Source organism: Lycorma delicatula, chromosome 1 (assembly GCF_047948215.1).
Source record: "Lycorma delicatula isolate Av1 chromosome 1, ASM4794821v1, whole genome shotgun sequence".
NCBI classification, from domain to species: domain Eukaryota; kingdom Metazoa; phylum Arthropoda; class Insecta; order Hemiptera; family Fulgoridae; genus Lycorma; species Lycorma delicatula.
In genome coordinates this window covers 135,559,517-135,585,955 of record NC_134455.1, presented here as the reverse complement: position 1 = coordinate 135,585,955, position 26,439 = coordinate 135,559,517, and the positions used below count along the sequence as shown (strand labels likewise).

The 26,439-nt window shown below is 29.8% G+C and overlaps 1 protein-coding gene across 2 annotated transcripts; it reads right to left on the bottom strand.

Moving 5' to 3' along the window:
• Positions 1-601: 601 nt before the first annotated feature.
• On the bottom strand, positions 602-26,031 carry LOC142318193 (uncharacterized). 2 transcript variants are annotated; one of them, XM_075354744.1, is made up of 6 exons: positions 25,893-26,031; positions 25,060-25,191; positions 21,581-21,686; positions 15,256-15,399; positions 11,466-11,604; positions 602-1,620 (listed from the first exon to the last, which is right to left on the bottom strand). In XM_075354744.1, exons 3-6 carry the CDS (start codon positions 21,644-21,646, stop codon positions 731-733), a joined length of 1,239 nt encoding a protein of 412 aa, XP_075210859.1. In that variant the 5' UTR covers positions 21,647-21,686; positions 25,060-25,191; positions 25,893-26,031; the 3' UTR covers positions 602-730. The 2 variants fall into 2 exon arrangements, with proteins under 2 accessions (XP_075210859.1, XP_075210858.1); XM_075354743.1 differs by lacking the exon at positions 25,060-25,191.
• Positions 26,032-26,439: the final 408 nt, after the last annotated feature.

Sequence of the window (26,439 nt, the reverse complement as noted above, 5' to 3'; positions counted from 1 at the left end):
TACACATTTTCTATCAAGACAATGTGTAATTGTCTTGGAAAAGGTTGGCCAGATTTGTTTTGATTAATTTAGGTTTGTGACCGGAGTGACCAAAGATGATGTGAGTTATGTCTTTTAACAAAGCTGAATGCACCAAAATAACTAGACAGCTTATTAGGATCAATACTGCCTCTTTCAGTCTGACAACCATGCTGCTCACTTTATGGCGATGAGCATTAACTGTGGGAGGAGACAAAGTGGGATGAAGAGGCAGGTATTATTATGAGCATTATTATGCCTGTCTCTGTATGCCTATGTATATATTATTATGAGCATTATTAGTGAGGACGGTGTGTTCATCCACGAACAATCATGGATGGGCGTAGCTCCATTGATTCCCATGGGACTCCGCTATCTCGCAGTCTCCTTCTGCTATTGATTCTGCAATTAACAACGGAAATTGAGTTATGCTTTTTGGTGGATTTGGTCTTCACGTGATGCCAAGGGGGAAGGGTTAGTCGGTGAGAGTCTGACACTACCGTTCTGTGAGGGAAGATGGCAGCTGGTAGAGCTTTCCCCCTTCCCTGACGAATAAAATAATTTTCATAAATAAATCCATCAAACAAAATTTTTATTTAATTAATTTGCTTTTTAATCAGTAAAAACTGAAAAAATTGCTATTTAGTTAAATATCTATCTTAACATTAATCCAAATCTTTGTTTTTCATTAGTAGTGATGCACCCTCTCTCTTCATTTATGTTCCTTTTCCGCTGTTTTTGTAGAATAATGAGGGTTTATATTTCTTGATCTACGCGTTTCAATTTCATTTTTTGAAATTTCTTGTGATAATGGAGCTTGAATATTAAAATGCATTAAATTGGAGTTTAGCAGATCAGGAGATTGAGAATTTAGAATACTTAATGATGGGCAAACTCCACTACTGTAAGAGTTGGACTGATAAGGAAGGGCCGGACTACCCGACATAGTTTTATTTACATAAGATGAAGTCGAAGGTAAAAATGATTGCCTTTGTTCTTGTTGATGAACTTTATCAACAATAATTTGCCTTTCATATTTCTGTACGATATTGAAAATTTCACCTTTAGCTAGATGTGCATGATATGGTGGAAAAGTTTTCAGTGTGGTACGTATGCTAGATAAAAATGTGTCCATAGGATCGACTGTCAACTGCAATTGGGACCTTCTCCGTTTTTCCTCTAGAAGGTATTTAATAATAATAGCACATACCGTGGCTTCCTGTGAATTATCATACTTTTTCTTACTCCCAGTGTTAGAGAATTTTTTTTGGTCAACTTTATCAACCAGTAAATAAGTATTTGGAGATGAACGAAATTCAGATTGCCCATAACAGTCACCGTGTGCTTCAAGATCTTCTATCAATTGTTCTGGATGCATGCTCTCGTCTGGAGTAGGATTCTCTTCCAATCGGGGACTGGAATTAATTCTTTCATCTAGATAATCATCAAGGAAAGACAATGAAGGAATATGTTTAGATTTTTTTTTTGGACAACCGTCAAACATTGACTTTGTAGAGCCTTCACACCCAGACATTGTGGAACATGATCTTGATTTTTGATAAAAATCTCTGATATTAATCCATCTTGCTTTACAAACTGAACCTGAAAAGAAAAACTATACCTTAGTAAGAAATATTATATAGAACGTACACTTTTCCATGTATTTAAAATCCAAAATAATTAATTATAATTAAATTAGAAGAATAGAATAAGAAGTAGATGAAAACAAATAAAATTTCAGAAAGAAACACAGGAACACAAAAAAGAACAATTTTATCTCTCAAGGTTATAAAAATATGTCTGTATATGTAAAAACACATGTCTTTGAATTTTGTGAAAAAATCATTTATTTAGTACAAAATATTAAAATTTAAGAAAAAGCTAATTTCTTACAGAAATTTCTTATTAGAAAGCTCTAGTAATAGAAAAATTAAAAGAATGACAAGGTACAATATAGAAACGATTGACACAAGGATTTATTCCGATTTTCAAAAATTTTATTTGTATATGAGAGGAGTAATGATTTAACTAGAATAAAAATTTGAAAACTGATTTATCAGACAATTAAAAAAATTAAAATGTTTATTTGCTGATGATAAGCTGAAGGGAAATTTATACATTCATTTCAAAACATTCAACAAATGCTTCAAAAAATTAATATAAATATTTGTTTAAATACTTCATTTCCCTAGCTCCTCTTCAGTCGATATTATAGTGTTTGAAGAGAGGTACTTCAGGCATCTGCAACACATGATTTATTTTTTAAAAAAAATAGTTTTGGGTTCCTGTCATAGCATACAAGAGATAAATAAAATGCTAGTGCTTATATTATAATATCTGTACAGTTAGATAAAATTCATTTGATAAACTCAGTTATGAGTAACAGTAAGTAGGAAGTAGGCCTTACTCAATCAGCAGAGTAAGGAGAACAACAACTACAACTTAAAAAAATTATCAGTACAGCCTTGTTTTACTTAATTAAGACAAATAATGTGAATGTTCTGTTGCTAAGATCATCTTTTAAAAGAGATTTTTTCTTTAAAAACTTTACCTACACGAATGGAAAATGTCACACTTGTTATAAAATATTTCAAAAATATCAAACTTAAAATATGTTTCTTTTGAATTTGTATCAAATTTAAAAACAAATATTTTTGAAACACTGTTAAATACAGTGAACACCCCTTTATTTTGGCTGATGCTAGAAATGAGTTTGCTAGAAACAAGAACAAAACAAAGTAATGAAATGTAGTAGAAATAATGAAGATGATGGACCACTGAATGTAAAAACAGGAAGAGCAAAGATTATGGAAGTAGAAGAATTTTGTAATTTGGGAAGCAGAATTAAAGATGGACGAAACAGGAGGGATATAAAATGCTGAATAGCACAGGTGAAATGAACCTTCAGTCAGAAATACAATTTGTTTAAATCAAAAATGAATTTAAACATCAAGAAAACATTTTTGAAGTTATATATTTGAAGCATAGCTTTATATGGAAGTGAAACTTGGACAATCGGAGTACCTGAGAAGAAAAGATTAGAAGCTTTTGAAATGTGGTGTTGTAGGAGAATGTTAAAAATCAAACGGGTGGATAAAGTGACAAATGAAGAGGTGTTGCAGCAAATAGATGAAGAAAGAAGCATTTGGAAAAATATAGTTAAAAGAAGAGACAGACTTATAGGCCAAATATTAAGGCATCCTGGAATAGTCGCTTTAATATTGGATGGACAGGCAGAAGGGAAAAACTGTGCAGGCAGGCAATGTTTGGAATATGTAAAACAAATTGTTAGGAATGTTGGATGCAGGGGGTATACCGAAATGAAATGACTAACGCTAGATAGGGAATCTTGGAGAGTTGCATCGAATCAATCAAATGACCGAAGATAAAAAAAAAAATGAGTTCAAAATAATAAAAGATATAAATTTACTTCTGGAATAGCAATTAAATTTAAAATTAAACAACAGTAAAACGAATATAATTAAATGAAATAAAATAATATAAAGTCTATGTTTTGACTTGCAATCAATAACAAATCTTTAAAACTGAACTGCAATCTTAAGACTTCAAACATTACCCCCTTTACTTCAGATTGATAGTCTAATCTACTATTATTCTGTAACACGATTCCAAGTATTAATGTTATTTCACTTATATGATTTTAGACAGTATTAATCAGATAAACCTGAATTTTCTTCTCATTTATTTAACAATTTCTTAAATTGATTAAGCAGCTTGAATTAATGTAATAAAACTTTACCATTATTAAGTACTGAATGACTTGCTTTCAAACGACTATTGATTCTCACTTTTGAAAAAACTACTTTCAATAGTTTTAATATGAGTCATACATAATTTTTAATGATTTTAAAACGTATCCTAACATTTTCTAATATACTTTATAATTAACATCTTTAAAATTGTTATTTTATTCAACACAAGTTTTATTTAATTATTAGATTCATATGGTAGGATTAACGTTAACCATCATTTTTTACTTTTTTTTTTCGGCAGGATGAAAAATACTTCTGCGTTATCATCACCCGAAAAAAAATAATACAATATTACAAACAAGAATGAATCTAAATAATTATTAAATAATCAAATACGGATGTACGGCCTTAAGAAACAAGATATTCCATAACTTCATCAAATTTTTTTTTCCTAGAATATCTTGAATGTTAGCTCCTACTTTAAATTTACAACGCAATGCTACTTAACACACACAGTCCACAATTGGTGTATCATTCATTAGTCAGCAGTTTCAATGAAAACAAACAGGTAAATTGGTCTGACTCATAGGTGTTCGTGTGTTAGTATGCCTTATTCATAAATGGCAAATAATAAGTTGCATTCCTTGGTTATTCCTGATTGAAGAGCCCATTGCAGCACAGTGTCCTTGATGTATAAAGTTTATTATCTACTGTAATAGTCCAGTCACCTTGCCATCTTCATTAAAGAATGTGTTTAATAGAATTAATAAAATTGGTAATAGTTTTTTATTAATAAGTGGACCCATACCACAGAAATTTTCTTAAGCAATCTTTCTAAATACTGTGATCTGTGTGTTTCTGATGTACCAATGTAAAGCCTTACAAAAAGACAAGGATTTAGATAATTGATTAATTAAAATTAAAATTTAGCTAACTTGTCATCAATCTTTATTCAACCAATAGTTTTTTTTTTGTTCACGTCAGTACCTTAAGCATCAAGAGTAATGATTACCAGTTTAAATCAGCATTGTCATATTACAAGTACATTCGAGAAGAATTGTGCAACTGAAAAAGATCATTAGAGATAATACCAAACAAAATAAGCCTGGTTATGAACCTGGGCATTAATCAAGTAGCCCCAAACAATGAAAACGGTCGGTTCTAAGGTATTAACAAATCTTTTATAACTATCAAAAATGATGGATAAAGAACCACAAAAACAAGATCATAGCTTAGTATAATGTATCCACTATTACTCCTGAACATTGATCTATTGCTCCTGCAGCACCAAAGCTACAAAGAGAAAGTATAGTAATCGACCAAAATAAGGGATTTTGCAAATGTTGACATTTCAAGGGCCTCTTAGTTAAAATAATACAAAAAATGTTATAGATAATCAAAGTCTTTTGACTTGTATTTTAATTAACATCTCCAGACTGGGTAAGTATAAATTCTTTGAAAAAATTCAAAAAATTTCTATATATGAACCATTGATGGCATTAAATCTTGGTCAAAATTTAAAAAGGGAGAGGGGTAATTTACAAAATTTTGAATTTTTATTTTCTGAATAGTTGTTGAAAACTGAACTTAGCATGATGAAAGTATGTATTAATTTATTTAAAATTAAAAAATTTTACATCTATCAAATTTAGGGCGGGATTATATTCAACAATATTTCTGAATAGTTTTTGCACATATTTAAAAAAAATAAAATAAAAATTTGTAAGCATACATCCCCCAGCTTTGACCTGATTTTTGACCCCACTGGACAATGGTGAATCACAGCACCCATACTTTTATCCCAAAGAGGTGCTGGCAAAACCAAGTGCAAAAAAAAACCATCTCTTAGATGGTTTCATTTTCCCCTCTGTCTGCCATTTTATATTTTTCCAATAAAAATTTAAACTTTAAGAACAGATTGAGATATTTTAATGAAATTAGGTGTACGAATACCCAATGACTTCAACAAAACAAATAAATTTCAAAACTTTACTTTTGAAAATTCCAAAATAACAGTTATTTAAATTCTTAATCTTTAATAGCTTCATAAATGTTACTTTTGTCAAATTATTTTACTAAATAAATTGTTAAATCTTCTATTATGTGACAAAATGACAACCCACTTGTTATTAATGTAGAATGCAAAAAAAATTACATATAAAAACATTCACAAAATTATCAGACTGAAATTTCACATTTTATTATTTTCTTCCAATTTCATTAAAGTGATTTTATATTACCTATGAAAATTAATTTAAATATTTCCTTATTAGAGACTCATATGATTTGTTATTAATTTTTACACGACATAAATAATGTTATATTTTGTGCCCTCTACCAGCAAATAAAATATTACAGACCTCTAGAAATACTCTGTAGAAATCAATTTCTAAAAAAAATAATTTACTAAATTCGTTATCCAAAATACTTTTCTGTTTGTATTTTCCTAAGTTATTTGATAAATTTTATTTAATAATAATTAATAGGGTTATTTAATAAATAATAGGGTTATTTTTAATTTTTTTATATTAAGTTTTTAATATTAAAGTTATTTACACTTAAAATCCCAGTGGCATAATTCAAAATAAAAATCCATCAAGGATGAAGAGGAGAAAGTTATGCAATCTTTATTTTACTATTTTGATTTCAGACATGCTACAACATTCCCAAAATAATCACTGAAACATTCTGAAATTTTATTAGAGTAAAGATTAAAATGTTTTAATATTTTAATGTTTTTTTTTGTTTTTTTGGTTTTTTTGGGCGAAAAGCGCTTTAGCGTTATCATCGCCCGAACACAAATTGTTTTAAAAATTGTAAAAAAAAAAAAATTCACAATTCAAAATTTAAAAGAAATGTCCAGAAAACAAAACATGTAATATAAATACAAAACAATAGTATAAAAAAAATTATAACAAAATGAAAACTTGAAGGAGAAATTTAAAAACAAAATCCAAAAAAAACTAATACATTAAAATAAAGACAAAACAAAAACTTAAACTAAATGTTACAACACAAAAACTTACAACCACAAAAAAAAGTATTAAAAAATGTGTAAAATATTAGCACCCCGAAGAAATAAAAATATCCGATCTAAAACTTCTTTATTATTGCCCAGCATTTGACAAAAATTCCCGGGTAATTTAAACTTATGACGCAAGGCCACATATCATACGCATTCCACAAGAATGTGGCGCAGAGTCAAGCGGCAGTTGCATTGCATGCATACTGCTGCGTTTACTGCTGACATCAGATACCCATGAGTAGTTCTTATATGTCCTATCCGCAATCGGCAGAGGATGACTTCACAGTAAATTTTCCTGTATGAGGAGTCCCATGGAACACAGAACCTTTATGTGCCAGAGTTTGGTATCTACCATAGCTGTCCAGTTATCTTGCCACTTTGCGTGAAGAGCGAGTTTCACACAATTAACAAAGTCAGATGCAGTAACACAGGAGATGAAGGGTGGTTGACTACATGCCTCTGTAGCAGCAGAATCTGCATGTTCATTACCTGGAATCCCCAAGTGGCAAGAGATCCAGCAGAAAATCACTTGTGTGTTGCAATGATTCAACTCGGCAATTGCATTGTAGATGTCGGTATGACAGGATGTGTGGAATAAAAATTTTCTAAGGCTTGGAGAGCACTATACAAGTCGCTACAAATAAGGACACGATGTTACTTAGAATTAATGATATTCAAAGCCTTATTTATAGCATACAGTTCAGCAGTAAAGACACAAGTAATACCAGGTAGACCAAACATATAGGTTCAGCCATTAACAATAAACACGCAGCCAATGGTATCGTTCTGTTTCAACCCATCTGTATATACCATTGCGTCTGGGATTGCCTTGAAAAGAATATGGTGAAACATTTGCTGAAAGAAAATAGGTGGTGTTGATTCTTTATTGTACTTTGCGAGGTCATACATAAAATGTATCTGGGAGATTGCCCACGGAGGATATGAACACAGATAAATAAGAAAAATGGAAGGTGCAGCCATATTTATAAGGTGCAGTAAACATCGGGTACGAATACATACAGATGCAGTAGAACATGGACGGTCCTCATACCTGTGAAAGTTAAGTATTTCCAAGAACTGCGTCAAAAGCCGGGTGATTTGGCTGTCCCTTAAGGCAGCTAAATGTGTTGACCATATTGTTTTATAATTATGTTATTCAATCATTGGGTATAGGAATTACATAAATCTAAAGGAGAAAATGAATGTAAATATCATGGTTACTGTATTTAAATGAACTCTTAATGAAACAATAAAGAAAGAACATGCTACTACTTCAATGAATATAAATACGTTTTAAAGTGGTTTACAACAAAATTATATAACCCTCAGTCCAAGTGGTAGCAAATGACATTTTTCATTTGTTTTGCATGACTTTAAATACAACTTGGTTGATTTTTAATGATAATGAATTTCATAGCACATGAAAAATGCCATGCTTGATCAAGACTTGAACCCACAACCTCCTGATGAAAGGCAGACGCTACCACTTCATGATCGGCATTATGTAACTAATTCAGTTACTTGTGTTGTTTTTATCTATTATTTTTCATTTGCTTCTAGTTCATCTCAAAATAATTCCCATTATTCTAATATGTATTATATGATGGCCTTAGCCCAAGTTACAGTTTTGTACGACTACATAGGATATGAGTATACAAATAGTATTTATTTTGCAGAAACATGTTTTTAAAATTTTTTTAAATGTTTTTTTCTTTAAATTGCCCACAACATTTAAACATTTTTATTTTTTGTATCATTCATCTCTAAGGCCTAAAAATTTTATGAGATACAGGACACAAGTCATTCATGTAAATATCACATTCTTTATCAAGCATAACGAATATCCTAAGCTAGCTTACTTAGAAAAATGACATGTGTTGTAGTTCCTAGTTGACTTCTTCACCAAGCTGAACAGACATATACCAGATATCAGTCTTTTTTCCATAGAAGCAATATTTTCTTTTTTTTCTCATGTGCACTGTTGGTAGAATGAACATCATTATTCTCACAGAAATGATAAGCAGGAAATTGAATCATGAAGTTTTTATTCAATTATCTTCAACATATTAATGATCATCTTACAGATAACTATAATCAGCGCTTTAGTAAAGGTCAGTTGTACATACAAAGCAATATGTTATATTACTCTTGAAAATACTATTTACTAATGAAGTTAGATTTACAGATTGGTGGTACAGATAATATAAGAAATTCTTTACGCAGGAACTTTTGCATCTTCATACAGTAATTGAATCAAACTTCCAATGTACTTTGACAATAAATGAGACAGCAATCACAGAATATTGTACATTATGAGATCTTCAATGATCGACATAAAGGGGAATTTTATCCAAACATAAGCTACAATAGTTTGCAAAAGGGTAAAAATTAAGTATGTGATCAAATGAATATACCTATTACATATTCATACATTATACATTACATATATACATTAGGTGATATTTGTATATGGAAATGGCTTTATACTGCATATATCACAGGTATTTGGAGGCAAAAAGAAATGGGATAATACATAGTAAAAAAAATCTGAATTATGGTGGGTTTTTAATTTTTGTCTGCCATATTGGATCCACCATATTGAATAAAACTTAATTTTTTTTAGTAGGAAGATGGACATATGACACATGATTTCGATTTAAAATTTTACAAGAAAAACGATATGAAACCTGTTTTTCTGTTAATGCCTTCGTTATCGAGTTATAAATATTCAAAGTTGCAATGATGGAAAAATTGTATTAACAATAAAACAAGGTAAAACACGCTGCATGAACTTTTATTGCACTTACATTCATAATGCATATAATAATGAACTTTAAACATTGCTATAATATTGATAATAATAAACAATAATAACTAACAATTAACAACACAACATATTAAACAGCTATATCAATTGATATTATTTTCTAAATAAAAATTAAATTCCATTGTTAGTATCAGCTAATATTTATTACTTATCATAAATTAAACAAATCAGCTGGAAATACTTTCTTAAAAAATGTTATTATAAATTTAGTTGAGTAAATCACCTGTTAATTTACAACAATGCAGTTTGTATTAAAATGAAAAAATGCAACTCCTCATTTCACCTTTTTACTTCTAGCACTGTACTGGTAAAATTTCAAAGTGCACATAAAAATTAAGTTGTAGGCCTAGTGGTTCATATTTGTTTTTTGGTGAAAATTTTATTATTAGTTTCCCTGTTCATTTATTTAGTTTTATTAAATACTAAATCTTCAAATAACAATGCCTTCTTTAAGTGAAATCGAAAGAATAACTCTGTTAATGATGTACAGGTATGTTGACAGAGTTCGGCATTTACAAGAGGTATGTCATTTATTTAATAATAGATTTCGAAACAGAGAACCAATAGGTAAATAGACTGTGATCAAAACAGTACAACTATTTGAAGAAACTGGTACTATAAAGAATCATCCTTGCACTAGTAGACCAAGAACTGTCACAACAGATGCACAGTTATTAAATGTACTGCAGAGCTTTGTTGAAGACCCTCATTCATCGATTCAGAAAGCTGCTTTCCAACATGACATCAGTTATTTTTCAGTTCAAAGTATTCTTAAAACAAATAAATTTCACCCTTATAAGCTACACCTGGTACAAGAACTTTCGGTAGATGATTTTGATCACCGAGTTGAGTATTGTGATATAATGCAAAAATTAGACGTAGACGCAATTTTTCTAATTCAATAATATTTACTGATGATGCAACTTTTATGTTAAATGGACATGTATATAAGCAAAACTGCTGATACTGAAGCGATAATAATCCCAGATGGATGTTGGAAGCTCATACAAACCCACAGAAAGTAAATATTTGGGCAGGAATCGTTGTCATTGTATTGTACGACCTTTTATTTTAGATGAAAATCTTACAGAAGATGCTTATTGCAACTTGTCAGCCAATAGGATTTTTCCAAATATCCAGGAAAATGTTGGACAAGAATTAAATAATCACATATGGTTTCAGCAAGATGGACAGGTAAGGCTGAAGAGCCATGGAATGGCCTCCAGGTCCCCTGACCTGCCTTCTCTGGATTACTATTTTTGGAGATGTCTAAAACATAATTTTTATAAAATAAAACCTGCAGACTATTAAAGACTGCATTTTCAAAATGTTTAAATAAATATTGTAGTATTTAAAGTAGTATATCAGTTGATATAGCCAAAAAATTACAACATAATTTGTTGTGTTGTTATTCATTAGTTATTATTGTTTATTATTATCAATATTATAGCTGTTTAAAGTTCATTATTCTAAGTATTATGAATGTAAAATGCAATAAAATTGTTCTTGCAGCGCATTTTATCTTGTTTTATTGTTAACACAATTTTTACATCATTGTAATTTAGAATGCTTATACTTCTACAACAAAGGCATTTAAATAATAATGGGTTTCACGTTGTTTTTCTTGTAAAATTTTAAATCAAAATTATGTGTCATATGTCAATCTTCGTATTTAAAAAATTAAGTTTGATTCAATATGGCGAATCCAAGATGGCAGACAAAAAACCCACCATAATGCAGATTTTTTTAAACTATATAGAACGCCATTCCTTCCTGCCTCCAAATACCTCTCAGACATCCAGTATTAAGCTGTTTCCATTCTTAAATATCACCCAGTATATATATATATATATATATATAATAAATCTAAAACCGAATTTACCTGGTTCATTTAATTTCTCTCCAATATTTGCCCATATTTTTTCTTTATAATCTACATCTGGGAACTGTGGATGTCCTGTATCATAGATGATGGGTTGTGCCCGTACCAATTCAATCAATTTCTCATCCAATTTTTTTCTCTAGGATTGATGATAAAATTATTAAATTAATAAAGAATAAACTGTAATTTTCATTTAACAGTATAATAATGTCTGAGAATAGAACTTTAATTTTCAAAGAGCAAATAATTTAAAAAAAGACAAAAGGCAATTATATTACTACATTACATAGGTATAAAATGATAATCTTTTGAATGGTATTAGCTTTTCTTTAATTATTTTTTGAGTGCAGATTTATAAAAAATTACACTAAATTTATATAACAGTTTTTTTCCACAAAATGGCATAATTTCATTTTTCAGACAAGAGTTCGCGTAGTGTTTATATTCATTTCTTTTTATTTGACAAATACATCAAGAATATAATAAAATTATCAATAATCAAAAGAATACATTAATAAATAAAAGTACTACATTCAATTTTCAATTTTATGCAATGTCGATGAATTATGCTCATGTGTAATGTAAAAGACAGGCTTGGCAATGATCTTTCAATGTTCACACGAAAATTCTCTTCACATGTGATGAAAGAATATATTTATTCCCTCATTCTGATTCATACTCTAAACATTAAACCATCAAATAAAAATTTCTAAAAAAGAAATTCAAGTTAAAGAAAACTTTTATGAAATTTCATATTCATTGATTTAAAATAATGATGCAGTCTTTATGCGAGTTTCTATTTTATACAGTCACAACGATAATAGTTTTACAAATTGAATAACAATTCATAAACATTAAAATGTACAGATCTGAAATTTATGGTTTGATAAATTAAAATTTGAACAGGATTGGTGCAGTAGTTCTTTAATGGTAAAGCAATCAAAGTCAAGCATGTCACAAAAAACCCAAAAAATGGTTCTTTTTCCATTCTCACAACAAAAATTCATTAAAGAAATAGAAAAATTCATAGTAAAAAATAAAACATCAACAAACACAGAATAAGATTATACAGATTATTGTCTGAATTGCTTTGAAATCTGGTGGTTTGCTTTTTATAAAGTTTCAAATGTGTACATATAATTTTTCTACAGACAGTAGTAGATTATCCACTAACAGTTCATTATTCATTCTTTTTTGTTGTGCTTTTTATTACTAAAATCATCCCAAACAATTAATCTTTTTGTTATTGTAGTACCAGAATATTCATTAGCATTGAATGAATCACTAGCACTCAATATGGCCCTTTTTTGTTAACTATAAGTATTTTATATTTATAAAATATAAATATTTATTTTTTTATTTCTCTTATACTTAATACCTTATACTACTTCTCTATATAATCACCATATGAATTAAGACATTTATCATAGTGATATGCAAGATTCAATATATTCTTATCGTATTCTTCTGCCATCAGTCCATTTAACAACTGATTAACAGCATTTTTAAGTTCATCGTCACCCGCTAATCGCTTACCGCTCAAAAATTCTTTCAATTTCCCAAATAAATAGTAATCAGAAGGAGCTAAGTCCAGACAATATGGTGGGTGATCGTAAATTTCTCATCCAAATGTTCTCAGTAAACCAGGTGTAGGACTCACAACATGTGGATGTGCATTATCATGCAGCAGGACGATAATGTTGGTCAGCCACCCATGTCACCAATTTTGAATGGCACACCAATCCCAAAAGACGGTTGCTATCAGTTTGCATCAAATGGCTGTGGCTTGACCTTTGTTAGTCTGGTTGGTGATTGAGGATGATGCCATTCACTTGACTGCCATTTTTTCTCTGGCGTGTAATATGAAATACATGTTTCATCACAGATAACAACTGAATAAGGAACTCATCACCTTTTTCTATGTAATGTATCAAAAATTCCAAAGCAGATCTGTTTAGGTTTTTTTGTGACGTTCTGTTACGAAGTGCGGAATCTGACGTGCACAAACCTTTCTGAAGCCTAAATGGTCTTGAACAATGCAACCGATAACAGCTCTTGAAACATCAGAAAAAAGAAGGACCGGGTCAGAAATCATTGGGCGACGATCTTTTCTGATTTCATAATCGACATGTTTCAACAAGTCCTCAGCAGTTATCGAGGGCATCCTCGAAAGTTCATTATCATGTACATTAATTCTGTTATTTCTAAACTTTTCACACCATTTTTGAACGTTTCTTTCATTCATTACATTATCATCATATACAGCAATCGAATGCTTATGAATTTCAGCCAGCTTAATGTTTTGATGGTTTAAAAAATGTATAACTCCACGTATTTCACAGTCAGTGAAATACACACAATGCAGTGTGTACATTATTAGCATGGCTGTGAATGACACAGGTTTGCCAAACTTAATGAGAAAAATTTCCCAGCAGTCTTTACTTTAGATATCCCTCGTAATAATAATTGAGTTTTGTTATGATCTTACTTTAGCTTCAACAGTGAGTTCAACTTAAACTTCAACTGTGGTCTTTTGTTATAATCATATTCAAAACACAAAAATAAAGATTATAGATTTTATTAGGAACATGTACTATACCTACTTTGAAATGTGGCCAGGAAATAAAGATAAACAATGATCGCCTAATAAAGTTTTTTAAGTTTGCAAAAAGGATGTTAGAAAGTGGTTAAAAGTAATAAAAAGTTCTTTTAGTTTCTTTATATAACCCCAAAAATAGAAATCCATAAGAATAAGATATGGAATCGTGGAGGCCAGGTTACCCACTCTTCGTCTCCAACGATGAGGTTCTGTTTAGGCAATCCTACAGAAACATAAAGCAGCACCATCATACAGGTGAATGGAATTTTCCAGTAATCGAGGCATGCATACTCTTCTTAACATATCCAGAAACTTTTCCCCATAACAGTTTTTGCAGCAAAAAATAAAGTACTAATAACTCTCATCAAATTGCACACCACGCATTAACTTTTGAGCTGTCATATAACGTTCCATAATGACAAGTGGAGGGGTTCAGTATCCCATTTTTGTACATTATGATGATCAACTCATTCCAAATGTGAAAATAAATTTGCTTAAAAACCTAATTATAATCTAACCACTCCAGAATGTCTATAGTGAATTCAAATTGTTTAATTCTGTCGTACAGATAAATTTTATGTAATATCTGAATTTTAAAACAATACAGCATAGCAGTTTTTTTTAAATGTTGTGAACGGTTGATTTTGGAATAACTAACTTATAAAACACTTCCTCATGATTTTTTTCAGGGTATGCAAAAGCTTTTTCACATGGTTTCAGTGATTTCATATTTCATCAGCTACTGATAGTCATCCTGGATGGACTTCAGTACGCTCTCAGTTGCTTGTCACATTGATGAATGTTATTTTTGTGTGGTGATTCTTCATTGAACATATGACTCAAACTTCATAGTAACTGATTCAAACTTAGCACATTACAAAGCACAATGAATCTTCCTCTGTACCAAAATCAGGTGACTAAATAAGCTGTATGCAGCTATAGACTTTGTAACACAGCATGCATGCATTTGTACTAGAACTTATTTACACATTAAAAATTTTTATTTTCTCTCCTCATTCTAACAAATATTTCATGTCTCAATTTTTTAAATTTTCTTTATGTCTTAATTTTCCAAAATTATGACAACATTAACATTATTTTATGAAAATTCTGTATTTATAATAATATAAGTTCAAAATAATAAAACAATAGCTGTTAATATTAAGTTAGATTGATTTTTTACATACGAACCTTTGCAGTTTTCCAACTGTCCAACTTGAATGATTCCCAACATTTTCCTACTTCACTATCAATATCTGTATTATAAAGTAAAGAAAGTGATTTATCACCTCCCATACTTACACTATATGAATTTTTCAATGCTAAATCAGATTCCTGAAAAAAATAATTAACATCAATTATAAAAGTACAACAAAATTAAATACCCAGTTTTTTCCAAGAACAATGGATGAAGTCATCAATTAAAATAAGTTAGACATAAAAAAAATGTACTCTCTTAAATTCTATTACCTGCCATTTATCAAGAGATAAACAACATAAACTGAAAAACTGACTAACTGATAAACTGACTTTTCTTTTAATTATTTTTTTTTTTTAATTTATTAAACATGCAACATAGCTAAAGCTTATGATTTATAAGACCATAATAACAATTACATATTATTTATCACAGCTCAGAAGCTTAGCTTGTTTGATGAAAGCCTAAAACAATAATCCTGATGTTTTGATAGCAACACAGTATTCCTATTATTTAATTTTGTTTGCAAAATAACAAAAATCTTTATTCTGATCAGAACGTATATTAAAAAAAGCATTAAAATTGTTAAAAGCGTTAAATGAAAATTGAAATTACACAACCAATGCTTATGCTCTAATAAATCACAATAATAAAAGAAACCCAAAAGAGAAGAATTCTGCGAACGCTTGGAAAATAAAATGCATAAAGTATCAAAAGACTAAAAATTTTATCGGGAGATTTTAATATAAAAACTGGCAAAGAATAATATCAATCACAAAAGTGTAGCAAACTTCGCAGCCCATAAAAGAATAAACAAAAATGAGATAAAACTAACCAAATTACATGAAGCACTCAACCTGAAATTAATGTTCACTTGATTTAAAAAGCTCTACAGAAAACATTGTAATTCCTCAACGAAAATTTAGGAGAATTCCAAAACAATCATTTTCATTTTCATTAAAAATTAATCCAAAATGTTACAACAAACCTTACAACAATCAAAATGGCACTTATTCAATAAAACAAAGTTAACAAAACGACAACTAAAAAAATCAGATCTGACACTGAAAATTTAAGAAATAACCCAGAAACTAATTCCAACTTCAAAGAAAAACTAACAGACAGCAAAGACAAGAATTAGGAGGAATTGCAGATTAAAGAGAAATAGCCAAAGATATCTGCCCTCTAAAAAAAAAAACAGAAAACATAGATGTTGGAATGATACATGTGACAAAGATATAAATAAAACATTAAAATCCTAGAGAATATGGTATTCCTCAAAGACAAAGAAAACTCCTCAAAGACAAAGAAACTCCTCAAAGACAAAAACAAAGATTTAGATGATCAATCTCCAAGCAAACATCCAAAATTACCATAACAACTAAGAGAAAATATGAGAAGAATCACTTGAACAAATAGAAGAGCTCTTCATGAAAAACGACACAAGAAATGTCTACAAAACATTCAAGGAAAACTTATTGAATATCAATCGCCCAGCCTTTACTTCAGGGACAAAGATGGAAAATTAGGCCTTAAAAAAGACAACTGCAAAATCCTAGCAAGGTACTTCATAAAGCTATTAAATTAGAATCCAATGAATGATTCCACATCCAAACTCCAACATCACAAACCAAAACTGCTTACCACCAAATTAAATAGAAATAGATTATAGCAACCAGAAATTAAAGGAGAATAAATGGCAGGTGATGACTTGTTCATAGCAGAATTATGGAAAGATAGAAGGGATAAGGAAAATTAACAAATTTTAAAGCTGGAAAAATATCCTACTACAACAATTACACATAAAGGAGATGAAACAGATATAAATAAGTGTAGAGAGATTTCGCTGTTACTTATGTCAAGCAAAAAAAAAAAAATAGAATAGAACTAATAATAGACCAACAACTGGGAGAATACAAAGAGAGAGTCAGCAAAGGAAGATCTAAATCCTTAAAACAATAATAAGGTATAGTAATCCCAAGGCATAAAAACTATCTAATTGTTCTTGTAAATTTCAGAAATGCATGCGACTCAATTGACAGATCTTCCTTATTTAACATCCTAAGAGAAATCAATTAACATTACTAAAAAAACTCAAAGATTACTGCAAACATAAAATCCGACGTAAAATTAACAGGAAAACTCTCATAAGAATTTTAAATTAAAACAGAAGTAAGACAAGGGGATGGTTTATCACCAACTCTTTTTAATTGTGTCCTAGAAAAAGAAATGAGAAAATGGGAAAAGAAGATGAAAGAAATTGGAACACTCTACCATATAAAATTGGGTCCAAAATTGAAAGAAACTGAAATTAACTGCTTAGCCTTTGCTGACGACAGTGTAATTTTCTCAGAGAATCACTATGAAAAAAATCAACAAAGTCAATCAATTTAAATATCTGGGAGAAATAATTGAAATTAATTGTTTAGATAAAGAAGCCAACCAAAAGTGAACAAGAAAATAAAATTGGCCTACAAGTGACAAAAGATATTTACAACAAAATCTAAATAAAAGTCAAAATCAGGCATTACTGTACAGTAATCAAATAAAACGGCCTGTACGCATAAGAATGCATCTTCAGTTAAAAATCAGATGTAATAAATGTAATAGAAAAAAAGAAAGGAAAATTTTGACAAAAAATTCCAGATCCAATAAAAATAGTAGAAAATGAATACAAATAAATTAGCAATATATTAAGATCTTTATAAACACACAGAAACTAGAAAATTCCAGATTTAATAAGAAAAAGAAGAACCAATTTTCTTTGGCTGCCTTATATAATTATGAATAAAAGACTTATAAAAAAATCTTTAACCTCAATTACAACAAAAAATATAGAAATCATTGGGCTTCAGTTGTTTAAAAAGAACTAAAAGAAATAATATCTGAAGAAATAGTACAAAATAACAATGTTTAGAAAATTGGTACAAGATTCCAAGGGTTTCAAAAGAAGGAGAAAAAATAAATCAACAATGTCTGGTCAAAAACGAGAATTAAAAACAAAGCAAATGAATGAAAAACTATAGGAAGACAGGAGAGAAAACACCCTCAAAAAAACTGCAAAACCAAAGTCTATGTTTTATTATTAGTTTTTAACTGGATACAAGTTCAGAAATCATTTAAAAAACTATATGTTTTTTGAAAAATCCAAAATATAGATTATGCCTAAGGCTCTAAACTAGATGCTTTAAACTAAATAAAGTCATTATTAGAAGCTCTAAACTAAAAAAAGGTCACAACTTTTGAATTTTCCTCTTTTCCAGAAATATGTGCTGATTTATAAGGACATACTAGAAGAATCAGATGGTAGGGTAGGTGTATAATATATCAGGTACTTTCCAATTAGCTGGTACACAGTCAATTTTCATTGTTTTGTTGATATATAATACAAAATGGTGTTATTTGATTGGACAGAAATTGATATTTCTGGAATAATAATAATAATAGCTGTAGTTTATTTATTTAACCAAATTATATTACCTGTACATAATAAACATTTATTTCTTTGCGGCATACCTTATCTTGCTCTAGTAAACCTAGTGATAGCAAACACATTCTGAAATCATTATTCTCATTGTAGTATTCCATCTGACTCAACCATTTCTTCTAATCATTCTACATGTTACCGCTCACTGTCTGTGACACCATCAAGTGAGTTTACCAAGTTTTACAATATCCATGAACCTATGGAAACTTCAAACATGGAAGAAAAAATCATAGTATTTTTACAAGAATACAATATGTTGTTTGCTAATCAGCAATTTACAATAACTGTGTACTGAGTTTACACTTTTCTGATAATATAATGAGAAGGTACAGAGATCATGGTTGCAACGAAAACATATTTTTCGTTATGATTCATTCCTTCTAAAATTTAATTTAATCTAAGGTTTGGCTTAAGATCCTTGTTATTTAAAATAGGGATGTGGCTTCAGAAAACCAACTTACAATTCTAAAAGTTGTTTGCTTTATTTACTCTTTCATATAAGAACTTTATATATATATATATATATATATATATATATATATATTGATGTTCAAGACCAATCATTATTTCAATTTTTGAATTTGTATATGTAGGAAATATGCAGGTTTGCTTTGAATCAACAGCCATTATATAAAATAGGAGATGATGCTGTTACTCTCAAAATTGACAAAAGCAAGTTTACACACTGGAAAAGTGATGCTAGCACAATTCTGCCCCATAAGTGAATATTTGGAGGGGTCTGTGAAAGCAACTAAATGAAATGTATACTGTTGCTGTTCCTGGCTGTTCTGTAGCACCAGTTTTGAAAATAAAAGAAAGCACTGAATGCAGTTCAGTAATAGTGACAATTTCCAAGGTTATTATTGCAGAGATCTACAAGCAGATAGGTATAATCATTTAAAAGTGAACCATCGCAACAACTTTGTTGATCCACACAGGCACTCATAAGCGAAAACAAACAAGTTTAAAGTGAAATCAGTGCTACACTCATACCAATCAAAATTATGTTTTATGCTACATAGAAATTCAGAACTACGCCCAATTAAGTCGACCAATTTAGGTCACCTAACAAGGGCAACACAACCTCATTCCAGTCTGCGCAGGAGACAGGGACAAACCCCATGCCCCCACCCAGTCGCATGGCATTACTAAGTCACAATCACAACTGCCACCAGCGGAGGGAAGCCACGCCCCCGGTCGTATGGGTTAACATACCCCAACAGAGCAGCCACACCCACCAGCGGAAGCCCCAATATCATAAACAATATTAATATAACCGTGGCACGATGCCAATGCACCTACCTCCAACCAACCAATCCAATGCCTAAGCTGGAACCCTAGCCACCCGGAATCCTACCACGATTGAGTACCTTGATTAAACTCTCTCTACAGACCTACACACCGCAAGGGCACAAAGAAAACTAGCCACTGTAGACCACTCCTCGCAGATCATCCAGTTAATATGGAAATCCAGAAAGGAATGTATTCTCTCAAGTTCCCAAACAGCTCATGAACATTTGACCTCATATAGGGGGCAGACATAGAGGATGTGGTCCACTGTCACTGTATCATCAGTCCCACAATCCGGCCATTGACTTAAATCCACAAAACGAAACCTTGCCAAACTCGCCCAAAAGGCATCATGCCCCCAACGGGCAATCAGTTTGATGAGAGCTCACTACAAAAATTACATTTCATATTCCTAGGCACAAGCTTCTACTTTCTAAAGTGAAGTTCATCAAACGAAAAATAAGATACATATGAAATTAAATTTCATTGTAATACCAAATTATCATTTAGAGCATTATTAAAACTGTAAGATATATGGTTTATTTAAGAACTATAAATCAATAAATATAAGATAAAAAAGATGAGTTAAATTAATTTTACATCTGCAAAGCCATTTTAAATTCTGTACTAGTTTAAAAAATAAAGTGCAGTACAGCTAAAGGTAAAGTATCAATAAATATATATATATATATATATACACACACACACAAGAGTATATCAGTATATCTTTCAGGCTAGGTGTGAAAGGTAACACCCGCTCCTTCTAAAATCTAATTTAATCTAAGATGTGCCTCAAGAGCCTTGTTATTAAAAACAGGGATAAACAAAAAAAGCACACTTCATCATAGGCATATTTTATGTGCATTTATATGGACCAGCAGATCTCTGATGTCATAAGCCTATTTCTGTTCAACTCCTGAATCTTGGGAATATTCAACAATGATAAAAAGTTTGAAGGTATATCCTTTTCAAAAACATCATTTTGTTAAGAACAGCAAGAATTGCATGATTACACTAAAAATAGATAAATAATAAAAGTCTTCTTTTTTTCCCAAGTACAGGCTTTCTACCTGGTCCTCCATCTATATTTCTGGTCACTCTATCTCATTTTTGGGGCCTAAACCTCTTCCTCTTTTTGATGTAGGTGTTCAAATCTACACAAATGGCAGTGTAATGCTACATGTCTGAACAACTATGGCCTGCTACAATCTAAAAATTCTCATTTCTGAACTTGGTAGGGGCTGCCACTGCACATTTTTTAAAGTCCTTATTTCACTACCGAACAAAAAAGCGGGAATGAACATCACATTATACAGAACTTCATGAGTGTATCAAATAGTAAAAATAAAATTATAAATACAGAAACATCCTGAGGCATTTTATCAAAACCTGTCGATAGATATGTCGTCTTAATTAAATTAGAAATAAATTAAATAACAAGGAAATAAAAAAAATAAATAATAAATATAATTCTAAAGTTATATTATTATAATCTAATTATTGTAAAAATAATGTGAAAATATGAATAAATGTGAACACACCTCTTCATTGCCTTCATTAATCTTTTCCTTCATATAAACTGAAATTGTGTCTGCCTCCATTTCCATACCACATTTAATGATTAGCCAACAGATGTATTAAAATTACCTACATACAAGTGATAAAAGTAATCTCAAAAACATGGAAAATGAATTTTTTCATTAAAAAGTGAAAAGTTCTAAGCATTGTACTTTGTAAGAAGCAAAACCTTATTAAATATAACGATATAACTAGGATCAAATATCTATTATTAGAATAAACATAAATAAAGAATAAGATATCAAAATCAAATAAAAGTAAAATCCAAAATTTAAACTTCTAATATGCACCACAATTATTCAAAATTAAAACACACAATACAATGCAAGTCAATTTATCATTCTTTGTTTAAACTTCCTAGAAGTGAGTAAATTCTTATCTTCATACAGTTGTGACTGAAGTTCTATGTATTGTTGGGAGGGGGGTCAAAAATGTGTACTCCACAGACACACAAAAAAATTTCTCTTTATACAAGGATTATAGAAAACTTTTCAAAAAAATAATTATTAAAAATAATTATTCAGCAGACCATTATTTAATCTTAACCCTTAACTCTGTCTTGTTATATTTTATGCCATATTTCATACCAATGGATCTTTTAAATCCGAGAAAGTATTTTTATACTTCTAATGGAAACTTTTATGACTTTTAACGGAAAAATTCACAAAGTTATTGAAATATTTTAAAATATGAATGTTTATTATAATATTCGAATAATTTTTTAACTTGGGTAAAATGATGGCTATTTTGGTCAAAGCTATCATAGCCAATGTTTTTACATCAAAATTATCTTTCAATGTCCTTTAAAATGATGCATAACAACACTAACCTTTCTATTTAAAATTTCTGAGAAGCCCTTCATGGGGGCTTGAAGAGTGCAGCGATCTCATACGAAAAAATATATCACTTCAGGGTAGAAGAATTTGCTACATTTAATTTTATTTGTTAACTCATGAAAAGTTATTTACGAGTTCCCATACTTTATTTAAACTTCCTACTTACTTACTTTATTACTTTACTTACTTACTTCCTTAACATCCTACAATACCGGCATAACACCCTACAATACATATATATTATGTAACGATGATGATGTAAACATAGGTAGAACAAACAGAAAATTTAAAATGCTGTTTAAAAATATTGTAAACTTGAATAAAAAATAACTCAAATTATCACAGTATCTGAACATATACATAATAAATTTTCAGCATAACATAACTAATAAGCAAAATTATATGTAATTTTATAATGTAAACAAAATATATAAATTCAAAGAAATATATTAATTATTAAATCAACCATAAATCACCATATGATATTTGTCTACCATTAAACTTTTAAAATTGGAACAATAAGAAAGAATATGGTACAGGAATTCCCTTTAAAATTGAGGTAATATGATTTAAATTTTCTATCATTACTTACATATAGCAAGTAAGTAATAATATTAAATAAATAATAATTTAATAAATGAATAATTTCAGCTGAGCCCAAAGCCAGTTGTAAAAAAGAAAAATCATATATGATATAAAAGTAATAATAAAAAATGCAGGAAATAGTGCATTGCAATAATTTTCATACATTGATTATAATATATTTTTTGTTCAAAAGGATTGATTTATGCTGTAACACACTAATAATATTTTACTGTTAACCTAGTTTATGAAATTTTATATTATTTAGCTTAAGATGCATTCCACTAGTACAAAAGTGGTTAGAAGACTTAAAGGTAACTAAATTTATTTTTTTTATTAATCCATTTATATACTAATATAAATCTTATTTTTTATTTGCAAATTAGTTCAAAATGAATCACTGTTTAGAGCAGTTGTGTTTTCTGATATGTGCCAGAAGGCTAAGTGTTAAGTGAAACGTTAATTTGAAATTTTTTAGTAAAAATGAACACCAGAACGTTTTCAAATGATTAATGAAGCTTCGTTAGGGAAGGGGAAGACTGCATGTCTCACTCATGTCTGTTTTGAGTGACAAAAGATAAAATGAATGACATCAAAACAAGCAAGATGTTGAAAAACACCCTGAATGGCTTTCCTCTTCAAGAAACCAAAGAAAATGTAGAGAAAATTAAATTGTTCAAAAAGATTATCGACTCAGTCAAAGACCAAAGACTCAAATGATGACTGAAGCCAAGAACATCGACAAAGATACTGCATGGAAAATTGTGTGAAGATCTCAACATAACTAATGTGTGTTGAGATCTTCACACAAGATGTCAGGATGTCAAGATGATCCCTAGGGTTCTCACATGAGAATAATTAGAATGCTGCAAGGAAATATGCACTGACATGATGTAGCAACCAGATGCTGATCTCAACCTATTTTTAAAAATAATATCACTAATGAAGGGAAACCTTTATCTTCCAGTATGGTCCTAAGACAAAACAACAATCAATGCACTGGAAAATAAAATCATCACATAGAATTAAAAAAGTTACCCAAAGTAAATTCAGCCCTACGATTTTGGTTTTTTGATATCAAGAATGTTATTTTAAAAAAAGGTTTTCCAGTAGTCACAACAGTGAATAGCATTAGAAAGAAGTTTTGACAAAACTCAAAGTCAGAAAAAAGAACCAGAACTGTGGGGAAAATGGTATTATTTTTCATCAACAATAGGGCTCCTCATATTGTGAAGTAATCTTTGGACAAAAAAATATATTATACTACACTGGAACATACTTTACATTCACCACATTTCACTTTGGAGAAAAGAGGAAACACGTTTCGAGGCAGTTAATGTATTAAACAAGAAAAGAGCAGATGTAGATGTAGAAGGAGTAATCATTAAAATTGTGATTCGCATACAAAATAAGGATGGTTACATCAGTCTTGTTATTTAAAGAACTCACCTTGTACAGAAGTAAATTTATATGTAGAAGCTATTCTGAGATTAATGTTAGCTTGACACAAATGTTTAAACTGGCTTAAGCACTACATAGAAGAATAAACAAGAAATAAGAATTATTTTACAATTTAACTGAAAGTAATTGGAATAATATTTTTATTTGTACAAGATTTTGTATAACTAATTGCTGGTATAGTTCAAGTATAAAAGAAAAGGACATATGATTTTGTTTGAAAGCCTATCTTAAATGGACATTAAATCATATGTTTTAACATGTAATTTGGCTGTTGGCAAATACGTTCACCCGTACAACATAGAAATGGCTACATTGGACCAGATACTTTTAATAACAAACTTGAAGTTAAGTTCTGAAAAAGCTCGTAGAGAAGACAATTCCATTTTTATGGAACTTTGGATTCCATTTTTTTATGAATTTTGGGTTTACACTTATACATACAAAGTTCTAATGTTAATTTTTTTTATTTAATGTTTTTGCCATGTATTTATGGTATTTATGTGGAAGCTTATTTGGAACTCCGATTCATGCAGGAAACTAAATTCGTGGAGTCTGTAACTTACCTTAAGAATGGCTATTGTTACATGAGCAAAAACCGTCCACTGTGATAGTCAATAGGAGCTGGCTGTTTGAGACAAGACTTTACATGAGTTATTCCACACATTTGATTTGTTGCTATGCTGTGATCTGTAAAACTGAACAGCACATATATAATATGAATTTGTGTTTACTGAAGTAGGCCTAAACACTTAAAACACCATATTCGCAGGCTCCCCTTGTAAAAATGAACTTTCACTCTTATGTAGACTAAAGTAAAAATCCATTAAATACCATGGCAAAACATGAAAACTCTAAAATTATTAAAAATTGTACAGTTACACTATAAATATTTTTAAGATAAAAATAGGAAAATTTTTCAAATAACAAATTTTTCATATAAATTTTCTTACAAAGTAAATAATTTAATCAATCCCTACAAACATACCATCCTCCACCCTAACTCTAACCATTTATCGGTAGTAAATGTACGTAATGTACATCCGAACAAACATTTAGTATGACAAATCAATTTATTGCATTGTTTGTATCGTAATACACACTTAAGTGCAGTTTTTGTAAACTACAACCAATTTGGATTGTTATTTTTAATAATGAATTAATATCACAAAGATCTGCAACACAATACGTCAGTAATATATGGTATTGTCTTCTTTAAGAGTGATTTTAGTACTTCTATTCTCGTTATATAACCATAATTCTGATTTTTAAGAATGCATATTGCAAATAAAATATAATTTAGTATAATTTTCAGAATGCATTTTGTATTAATAACATAATGCCACACAGAACAAGAGTTTATTCTTTATGAACAATGAAATACATTATCTAAACTTACTATCGTAAACAATTCGATGTAATTTAAGCAGACCAAACACAAACAAAAATTTAGATAAAAAACAAACAACAATACCACTCAATCATAACGAGCACAATTTCATTTACTACTTCACTTATGATCGATAGATCTAAGTGCACTATCGCCAGCATCTGATCGAATGAAAATATATTTTAAATTATCTCCACAGAACTACTATCAGGTTTACAATGACCCGTTCACAACAGTTCGTACACAATAAAAATGTTACTGCTATAGTAATAAGCATAGTAAATGTAATAATACAAATAAAGATTGTTACTGCAGTTCTACAGCGTAGTACCCATATAAAAAGAAATGATCCGGAATTCATGTAGAAAAATAACATATATTTATTAAATTTTAAGAAAAAATATTAAATAATTTCATAACGTAGAGTAATTTTCTTATAATAAATGTTCAAGATGTCCTCTATTTGCAGTAAAAATGCAATGGGTGCTGTGCAATAATACACAATAGCAAAAGGAAGAATAAAATATTTTTAAAAAAACTAATTTCTAACAGTAGT

Excerpts from the sequence above, each read along its gene's own strand:
- LOC142318193 (XM_075354744.1), bottom strand. The coding sequence starts at position 21,646 with ATGGAAATGGAGGCAGACACAATTTCAGTTTATATGAAGGAAAAGATT. Across the intron at positions 15,400-21,580 it reads TTAATGAAGGCAATGAAGAG|GAATCTGATTTAGCATTGAA; the intron begins GTGTGTTCACAT and ends TATTTTTTTCAG. Across the intron at positions 11,605-15,255 it reads ACAGTTGGAAAACTGCAAAG|AGAAAAAAATTGGATGAGAA; the intron begins GTTCGTATGTAA and ends CATCAATCCTAG.